Here is a 10,468-nt window from a genome sequence, read left to right as displayed (position 1 = left end):
CTGTGTGTTTGTTTCCTTGCGGACGAGAAAAGGGGGAGCACACATTTCCGAGAAGGCGTGTCCTTTTCAAAAATGCAAGAGGCGTTGCTTTGTTGCCGGCCGTTTTCGCCGGTGTGTTAAACACACTTTAGAAAGGAGTGTCCCCAGACTATCAGAAGGCGGAGATCTCTGATTGTCTGGTGGCGAGACTACTTCTTATGTGATTACACACTAATTGCTCAACAACAACAAGACATAATAACTAGGTAGTCCTTTTCAATTCACTCTGTCAAGTGGTGTTAGATAATATCCTTAAACTGTGCTGAATTTACCAAACACTTAACCCCTATGCAGTAGAACTTTAGCAGTGCATGTCTTTGTATTTAGAAGAATATATACATTTGCATTATTTAGATTAATTTTATTTGTGATTTTCTGGGACATCTTTTGCAGCTACATCTTACCATAAAACAGAAAATGCAGCCTTCACATTTCCCTGTATTTCAGCCTGATTATGACATCTTTCAAATAAATTTATTGACATTGAATGGTTATTGTTCACACAGTACTTTCCAGTCATTGTATTGGCTGACTCAGTATCTGAGGAGTTGAGGAGATTGATACCTCTTTGCTGTGTGTACGGTTTAGTACATGCCTTTTCCAAAAATGAGTGGAAAAATTATTTTGTCTAAATCTAAAGCATTTTAAGACCAAATTTACTGGGGATGTTTACAATATTCATGCTCAAGTGTTGTAATCAAGCCCTGATTGATTAAATAGCTGTTTTCACATTTGAATTCTTCAGTGTTTTAGCTTGTTTTCTTGTTGATGCGACACAGACTTAGAGGTTATTCAAGTTAAGTTTCACAGGCGGATTTGTGCCCTTTGTACCATTGCGGCACTTTGCCAGTAACTGTGTGGCTTACATCAGGAATTCACGCTTAGAAACAGCTTTATCATGGCACACGTGGACTTGATAATTTTTGTTTTGTCTGCAAAAAGGCTTGAATTGTAAGCTGCGAAATGAAACAAGGAAATTCCCTTTTGTTGTCACATGTAGTGAATATTGGACATCTAACCTAAAACAGCTTCCTCATATAATATTTCTGCTGCAGCTACTTTGCATTTACAACAAAAAATTTTCAGGCATGTATGAATTACATAATCATTTTCTTAATAAGCCAGACATCAGAGCTCAAAAGTGCCTTTTGCTATCCTGTAAGAATTTTCCTTTAAGTAAATAGAAATTTCACGCATTTTTTTTTTTGCAGCAATTTATCTTTAATTATTAATACTGTAAACACTTCCCATATGATCAGTGTTATGCCAGCATACAAATTCAGTTTGTGTGTATGCACCTTCACCTGCTCAGAAACGCACGTACCTGTTTTATTGTGCTTCCAATCAGTTACATAAAGACCTAATTGTTTTCATAGTAAGTCTTGGGCAGGTTTCAACATAGAAGCCAGATTACGGTAAGTATTTCAACCCAACAGGATTACCTCTAGATTTAAGCACCTTATTTAGTTCCAAGCAATGAAAATCAGCCATAAGCTTGTCTGTGGAGTGTGTATATAAAGGCTGCCTCACACACCAGACCCAATCTGTTGGACAGCCACGAAGAGTAGTGGAATTTTAATCACTGTTGCTTGTTTGCCTCAAAGCAGGTAAGACTCTGATGTTTTACACATTTTACTTTGTACTCACTAGTTTGGGGATTTCTTTAAGTTTCAGCACTGGATCAGATGTGAGATTGTGTTTTCTAGGAATGCAAAATTTTTGTTCTGTCAGCTGTGAAATTAGAGGCTTTATAATCACTGGACTTTGTAATGTGGTGTTACGGTTTTTGTCTACTGCCGCTGCTTTCTTTTTCCTCACATAAAATAGTACAATATATTGTTGGTGCATCTATAGTGCATTAGAATACAAGAGATCAGGGTTGTTGGACTATATTGTCCTGAGACCCAAACATGCACAGTTTTGTGCCAAATAATTAGCCTTATATATAAACATATTGTCCTAATACACTGCTACTTTCATTATAGAATGGAATCCTCAAAGCTGGCCCTGCTCCTGGTCCTTCTGTCCTGCGTAGAACGCTGTTTCTCTGCCTCCTGTGTCGTTGACAGCTTCACAGTCAAAGAGGACTTTGACCCTAAGAGGGTAAGTTCATTAAAACATGCAAACAGCATGCACGCTGAAAAAATCAGGTAACAAAGATGTCTCACTTTCTTCCTTTTGCTCACAGTATGCAGGAAAGTGGTACGCACTGCAGAAGAAAGATCCAGAGGGCCTGTTCCTGCAGGACAACATCTCAGCTGAGTACACCATTGACGACGACGGCTCCATGACCGCCTCCTCCAAGGGACGTGTTACTCTGTTTGGGTGAGTCAGAGGGCCAGAGGGTGACTTTTTTCTTCACTAATTCATTTTTTACAGACAAAATAGATATTTCAACAAGCAAAACCAGCCTTACGCCTCTTTAAACCCCTCCTGATTAAGGCAAAAGGTCAGTTTGGTCACAAGGACCTTCTTGACTAAGAGCTGGGGAGATGAGGACAGCTCAAATGTTCAGTTCTGGTCCACCCACAGATTTAAGACAGGAACAGATTCTGAACACATTCTGAACAGTATTAGCTGGATTATGGATTTTTCATGCAGGAATGTGTGCTTGAGTGCACGTTTCTAGCAGATTTGAGAGCTCATGACACGGACTTAAAGCAATCTAGGCTTTATTCAAAGAAAATGTAGAATATACTGTTTGCATTTTATGTCTATTCTGTATGTTGTTATTAGAATTATTGAAGTGAAAAGTTCATGTATTTGCAAGAAAATGGCAGAGACTGATTTGTTGTACGTTGTTCCCCTTGAAGCTAACATGTGTTTGCATCATCATGTTGCAGCTTCTGGGTTGTGTGTGCTGACATGGCTGCCCAGTACTCTGTCCCCGACCCTACCACCCCCGGCAAGATGTTCATGAACTACCAGGGACTGGCCAGCTACCTGTCCAGTGGAGGTCAGACATATCTCCCTCACACACCTCTCTTATAACTCCTCATCCCTCTACACACTCCCTGACCTTTCCCTTCATTTTTAACCAGGTGACAACTACTGGGTGATCGACACTGACTATGACAACTACGCCATCACCTACGCCTGCCGCACCCTGAAGGAAGATGGCAGCTGCGAGGACGGCTACGCCCTTGTGTTCTCCAGGAACCCCCGTGGCCTGCCACCTGCCATCCAGCGCATTGTCCGTCAGAAACAGGAGGACATCTGCATGGCTGGAGAGTTTCAGCCCGTCCTGCAGTCTGGAGCCTGCTAAAGAGGAAGAGAGAGGAAGGCAGGAGAGTTTGGAGCTGAGAGAGGGCTAGTTGCAATCTCGGAGGCTTGAGAGCAAGAAGAGGGAGAATGAGAGTGCGTGTGACAGGAGGCGTGTATGTGAGAGTGGTACTATGAAAGGACAGATGCAAAACAGAAAAATGAAGCACAGACCTGCATCTGTTATTATGCATTTCCCCCTCTATCACTCTGTTCAGCCATTGTTTGTCCAAGGAAAATGTTCACTGTTGCTTTGGTGTTTCGAGCAAATGTGAAAGTTAAAATAAAAAATATTTTTCTAACCAATATCACTGGAATTTTGTCCTTTTTGTGCTGTGGAGAATTCATTTTTCACTCTCAGAGCACATATTAAAAAATAAAAACATACAACTTAGCTGTGTGAAGCATAAAAACTTATTTGTCAGCAGCTGAGTCTTGAACACATGTTGGCTGCAATCCCTCCTGAACTCAGGAGAATGCAGCCAAACCCAACACAATATGCACTGAGCAGTAACAAGCTTACTGGTGGTCTGATGTTCAGAGAACTTAGTCCTATTAGACTAACTCAACTGTGAGGCCACTTAGCTGCAGGGGTCAAGGATCAGCACTTGATGCTCAAACAGTCCTGTCTGTGTTTCCTTCATTCTGTAATGTTACATCACGACACAGCTTAAATGTTGTAAACTGAGGGAAAGGAAGACAGATACAAGATGGCCGACAGTGAGGGAGTGAGAGAGAGACAGACAGACAGGTGGAGACTGTTTGTTTCTATAGCTGGTGTGTAATCCCGTTGATGTTATGCAACAAGATGGAAAGCAGTGTGCTAAAGCTAATAGTGGTCAAGCATTACTGTAAACCAATAAAATACATCTGATGTCCTGGCTGACAACATGGAGGGAGGACTGTTAGATGAAACAGTTTAGCCCCCTCGGACACTCAAAATCCAAAGATCATACAAGGAGAAACTTTATTGAACTTTAAACTGGAAACATCTTGAATTACTTCACTCTTTGCAGCATTGATTAACTTATTTTTTAAATGTAAAATCACACCAGCCAGTGGTTTCCAACCTTTTGTTAACAGAACACTTTATTTTATCATTGATTATTTGAGGCTCCTTCACTAAGTAACATATTTTATGGATATTTTAAATTACTTATAATGGTAACAATACAGAAGAACTGATAAACGTTCTTGTGAGATGAGTTTTCCTGTTATTTTTAGTACCTTTTAATACAATTCTCTGTCTATATTATGTATTTTTGAAGAGACTGAGGTTGAGGCTGAGAGGGAAGGCTCTGCAAATATTGTATTCAGGTCTTTACTGTGCCTATATCTTGTGAGGGTTTTATTTTACAGTTTATAGCTTAGATAATATCCAGACTTTACAAAATAATTTCATTTAATTTTCTTCACATAAATCAAATAAATGCTGAGATTTGGGCCAACTCTATCTTTCTTTTTTATAAATTGATTTATATCTCTTAAAATCAAGAAGACCTCGCAAACCCCTCTTGGGACTTTGGTGACTCGTAGTTCATTCAGGGGAGACAGAAGAATGAAGTAAAGATAATATTTAAATACAGAATATGAGTGAACTGATTTCAGCATGATTTGTGCTGATTATGATCCAACAGAAATCTTTGGTGCTTGGACACCAGAGGGAGATTTTTTGTGATCAAGGGACATCTGAGCAGCAGCAAGATAAATCCCCTCATGGAGTACAAACACTGGTGGTGGTGGCTGCTGACTCTGAGGCTGCTGAGGCTGATGAATCCGTAAAGACCGGGTGGTGATGGGGAGGTGGCAGGCGTGCACGACTGAAGCAAGAAAGAACAACAGCAGAGAAAGAACCATATTTAAAATGAGAAACAGTAAGATGATAGGCTGACAGAGAAAGTGTTTTGCTGTGCTAATGGATTGATTGTGAATCAGCTGATGACTCAATGGACCTACCCAGACAATTACACCGAGAGATAGTGAGTGAGCACACATCCAAGGAGTGAATGGCAGGGTGAGAAAGAAACTTGGAGCCTGAGCATGAAAAATATCTTCCAGACTGAACTTTCATTAGAGCTTCATTAGGGGTCGGGTCCCTTCGTTGGGAAACACTGTTTTAAGCTCTCAGCTCCATAAAGAACACATTATAATACAGTGTGAACAGCACACCATGAAAATAATCATGAAACCTGCTGTGCCACAATGTTTTATTTCAAAGAATTTACATTTACTCTTCTTCTATGTACTGCACTGCATTCATTTTTAAATATACATCTTAAAATAACTCAGTTTTATTTGGAGGAGCATCCCAGTTGTAAAACAGGATTGTGTGACGAGGGATTGTGGATAATCTCTGTGAGAGCTGACACTATTGGCAGGACAGTGTGTAAAGTCAGTCTGCCTGTAAACTAGCTTAACTCTGATGGGATCAGCTGTGTGGACTTACTGGAAATGAGACCGTCTGCAATACGCAATTAAAAGCAGCTACATTGTTTTATATCTGGACAAAGGAGACTAACATTACATACGCATCCCTTTGGATGGAAAAACAAAACAAAAAATAATGTGGCCTCACCTTTACTGCAGACGAAGACTTGTTGTTGAAACCCAGACTGTTTTCTCGTAAATAGTCTACAAGCTTGAGGTAAGAATATAAGTGGATTTATCTGCCTGAGTCTGGTGAAGCTCCAACTCAAATAACCCATGTCTGGAGAGTGCCAGAGTCAGAGTCAGGGGGGTTATGGTCCTTACACACAACAAGTAAAGTGACAAAGGGACAGTAAACTTTTACTGCCCCAGCAGACTGTATCATGTTGCTGCCAGGGATGGATCCAGGCATTGTTGTAAACATTAGGGGCTCATCCCCAGCTGAGGGGGGTCACCACCTTATACAAAATTGTACATCATCATTGTACTTCCTAATAGGCCTTTCTCACAGCAGACTTATCTTCATAGGAAAAGCACAGGCATTACAAATAACACTAACAATAGTGCTGTTCTATTCAAGCGCCCCAGTGAGAGTGACATCAGAGCAGATAAATGGAATTTATTTATCATTAATTTCATAATTTCTTTTCTCTTCTGTGATAAATCAAAATTTCTTCCTTCAATAGCACTATTGCTGCCTTATTGAATGAGTTGTATATTGACTGCTATAGTAAGATCTTACCACCAGGGGGCAGTCAGACCACATTAAATAATCAACACTGAGCCTGAAGACCTTTTGGATTTAAAGTAGTTAGTTTATGACTATTAGAAAAGTTATCATCAGTCATTTTTATCTTTGATTAATTCATTAAACGTATTCATTTATGACATGCGATCACCATAGTAACAAGGAACAACGAGGCCTTCCACTTGATTTTTATTCACAGTATACGTTTCTATTTTATTGTATAGTCTTTGTTTATCATGCCAATGCTGTGAGGTGCCGGTGCATGAAAGAGATGTACAGTATGTCAGTGCTGTTTTTCATAGTGCAGGTTTGGCGCTCTCCCTCTATATGACATTAGCAGGATAAGCAAGTGAAGGGACCGAGGGTGCAGGGCGACGGAAGATAATTGGTGCCATTGTGTCTGTGATTGTGGGATCAGGGTGGGGATGAGATTTGATCTGACTGAGAAGGTTTTTGTAGTACCTTTAAAATGTCACCCTGTTGTTGTGCACTCACACAACCAATAAATGACTACACAAGAAAGCAGAAAGGAAAATATGACTCTCAACTACAGTTTAGTTTGAAACTTTTTTAGTGTTGGGATCTTCTAGTGCCAGAACTCGGAGGATATCTGAAGGTGTGCTTGTTTCTGAAACATCACCAGACCGCTTAATCCAATGATCTGTCTGCCTCCTACTCACCTCTGTCGTCATTCTCTCTCTCACTCTGTCTCTCTGGAGGAAACAGGAAAGACAGAAGGTGACTGCTTGTGTACTCTATCTGCCATCATTTAAAAGATATGAGGAAACATGAACAAGCTTCTGCTTGTGGAATGGGCTCCATGAGTATTTTCTGTAGGGGAAGAACCGCAAAACAAAACAGCAGCACATTAAAGACATTCAATACTTAACAAACTGTTGCAGCTCTTTTCAGGAATTTCCTCTGTAGACCTGTTTTTTTTTATGAAACAAAGATACCTGCACCAAGAATAAATGTAATAAACTCTTGTTGCCAGTAACAAGAATCTGGCTCTGGTTATTGATACTGTCAGTGTACTTACACAGAAATAAACATGTCGGCTAACAACAAGGACCACAAGAAAGGTAGACATAAACAATGACTACTATATACAGATATATACTAAAAATTATCTGTATGCTGTAAGATTACTCTATATACACAAGATAATTGAATTTGGCAGTATTATACAGTGTACTTATATTCATATTGACAGTGATGATGTTAAAAACAGTGTGCATAAACTGTAAAAATATATAAGATACAGGTACGGTGAAGTACAATGGATGTTTGGTGCTACAGGGTTGTGACTGATGTTAACTTTCCTTGTGTCTGGTTGTTTTGGTGTACAGTGTTCTGAGGGGAGAAGCAGGAACAGGATGTGTCCAGTGTGTGAGGAGTCTGCAGTGATGTTACCTGCCTGTTTCCTGAATCTGGAGGTGTATACTGGAAGTCTAGGCTTGCACTAATGTTTTTTCTGCAGCCCTGACTGTCTGTTGTAATCTGTTCCTGTCCATAATGTGAATATTTGCAAAAGAATAATATTCAGTCAGCCTTCAAGACTTGTTTTTATTACAGATGAGAAAAGGTAATTTGATGCTAAATGAGTGAGATGACTCAATCTGATCCCAGTGCAGTTTTTCTTGTTTCAGGATTGGAATAAGTGTCCGGGCCGGTTGCGCAAAACTCCTTAAGTTTTCTTCCTAAGTAAGGTTTACATGAAACACCTCACTAATAACTGGGGGAAAAGATCCAGCTGCATAAAACTGCAGAGCAGTCATTAATTGTAACAGCGTTGGAAGAGCGCAGCTTTAGAAAGTTGAGTGATCCAACCTCAGAAAGTCACAATCATAAACCAGGGTTCTCCTGGTTGTGGGACACTTTTCACAGGATGCCTTAGTTTTTCTCATTTATCTCTATAAACTCAGCCATGTTGCAGCGAAGATGAAGTCAGAGGTACTTCAGGTTTTTGTCCTTACTTTGGTTACTAAGGTTCCTCATGAAGCAATTTCTTAAGATAAGACCAAAATAAGTAGAAAAACCTGATTCCTTAAGTAAACAGATTAAAGAAACCTTAGAAGAAGACTTGAGGATGTTTTACGCAATCGATGTATGTCACAGAAACCTTAACTCGAACTTTAAGGGAAATCTTGACTTAGGGGGCTTTGTCCAACAGGCCCCCGTATCTTTAAACAAACTAATTGCACTAAAAATATCCTAAATGCTGTTAGTCTGACAGAACAAAGACCGTTTAAATGTCACATGTTCACTCTCACACAAATACTTCCCACTTAAGGGAAATAGTTCTCATAAAGGGGTTACAGAGGGCATTCACTCTGACATTACATACCAGATGCCAGTAAGAAGGGCAGATGTGCAAGACATCAAGACAATAAATGCTGCTGAAACTTGTTAAATTATCATGATCACAGGGCACCAGTGTGAGACGTGTTTCTTCTTGTGTACTTTATCGATCACCTGTGTCTCTGTTTGTGCTCCTGAGTCACCTGACTGTCTGTGTTTTATGACTCACCTGACAGGGAATCTAGACAAATCTGTCTAACTGCTCTGTAAACAGACGGCACCTTTACATGAAAGATCTACATCCAGGCTTTTTTTCTTTTTCATTTTCTGTACAGGATGTTTTTTTAAGAAGCACTGTAAATGTAATGTATTAAAAAATGCCAGGTTTACATTGTATTATAGAGCTTTAAAACCACTGCTTTTTGAATGTACGTTTGTCATAGACGAAGATCATCATCAGCTAATTTTCTGTGTCCTTCCTTTTGACTTTTGTTCATGAGCACGGTGACCCCACTCCGAAAGGTCATGATCCTAAATTACAGGGTGGATGGAAGCCACAATGGGGTTGTTATGTCACGACAAAGTGTGTGCTCAGGTAGGATGCTTGTTAGAGGATCATCGGATATATTAAACTCTTTCAAGTGGAGCAGAAAAAAAAAAAACCCTGCATGTGCAAAAACCAAACCTGAGGGCCACAGCAGTGTCAGTCATTCTGGATAATTTGTCTCACAGTTAAAGCAGAGACACTACTCTCAGCTGCATGAACCAACACACACATTGCCTGCCACTGAATAATTCAATTTTACAACCCTGTCTTATCATAGTAATTGCAAGATGTGTATTTGATGAAAGAGCTGCAGCACATTTTCTGGCTGAGACATTACTTCACACCTCACCTCAATGACAACAGATGTGTCCCACTTCATAATAATAATAGTAATAATGTGTTGAGGTTTTGCGTGTTATCAAGAGCGCTAATTGTAAAGTAAAATGTTCTCTTCTTTTCATCTCTGTGTCTTTTGGCGTCATCTTTTCACTACAGCTACTTTTATCTTTCCCTCAAAACAGTTTAAAGGAGATCGTTCACTTTCATCACTGAAAGTTTACATGAGTCATTACAGGAAATCCCAGCGATACGCTGACCACAAGGTTATGTGACAATCAAGCAACAAAACATGACAAACTAAAGGGTTTTCTCTGCTGATAAGAAATATGTGTGAGCACGCTAACATGAAAGCTAACATTAGAGCTAACATTAGAGCCCCCCTGGGGCTGCATTTTCCTGACTGAACCCGACCCAAGACAGTTATAACCGAGCCCGGCCCGACCCCGACAGTCTTTCTGATTTTAAGTCCGAACCCGACCCAAGCCCACCGCAGTTTGTTACCTGACATGGTTACCTGCATGGTTTTTGGCAGTTTTAAACTTTCCTAATAGCAAGTTTTGTCTAGCATCCTCCATTTTTATTAGTTCAAACTGAATATTTACCGCCTTTAGCCTGTGTTGCGTTCAGACATTGTCACGTAAATAACAAATTCTAGCACTTGAATAGGCCATGGTACAACACAGCAGCATGTCAAGTGGGCTGAACCGGAACTGAAACCCAGCAAAATTTCTGACTTGTAACCCGAACCCGGCCTGACCTGTCAGGTTCTGACGCGTCCCGTCAGGTCCTGTCGGGTCCGTCAGGCT

At 40.2% G+C, this 10,468-nt stretch overlaps 1 protein-coding gene across 1 annotated transcript; it reads left to right on the top strand.

Annotated features, from left to right (window-relative positions):
* The first annotated feature begins 1,530 nt into the window (after positions 1-1,530).
* On the top strand, positions 1,531-3,606 carry rbp4l (retinol binding protein 4, like). Its single transcript, XM_050053227.1, has 5 exons — positions 1,531-1,646; positions 2,025-2,142; positions 2,228-2,364; positions 2,883-2,995; positions 3,081-3,606. The coding sequence occupies exons 2-5, from the start codon at positions 2,026-2,028 to the stop codon at positions 3,302-3,304; spliced, it is 591 nt and encodes a 196-aa protein (XP_049909184.1). The 5' UTR covers positions 1,531-1,646; position 2,025; the 3' UTR covers positions 3,305-3,606.
* Positions 3,607-10,468: the final 6,862 nt, after the last annotated feature.

The sequence above is a fragment of the Epinephelus moara genome, chromosome 9 (assembly GCF_006386435.1).
Source record: "Epinephelus moara isolate mb chromosome 9, YSFRI_EMoa_1.0, whole genome shotgun sequence".
Lineage (NCBI taxonomy): Eukaryota > Metazoa > Chordata > Actinopteri > Perciformes > Serranidae > Epinephelus > Epinephelus moara.
This window is presented reverse-complemented; position numbering and strand designations above follow the sequence as displayed.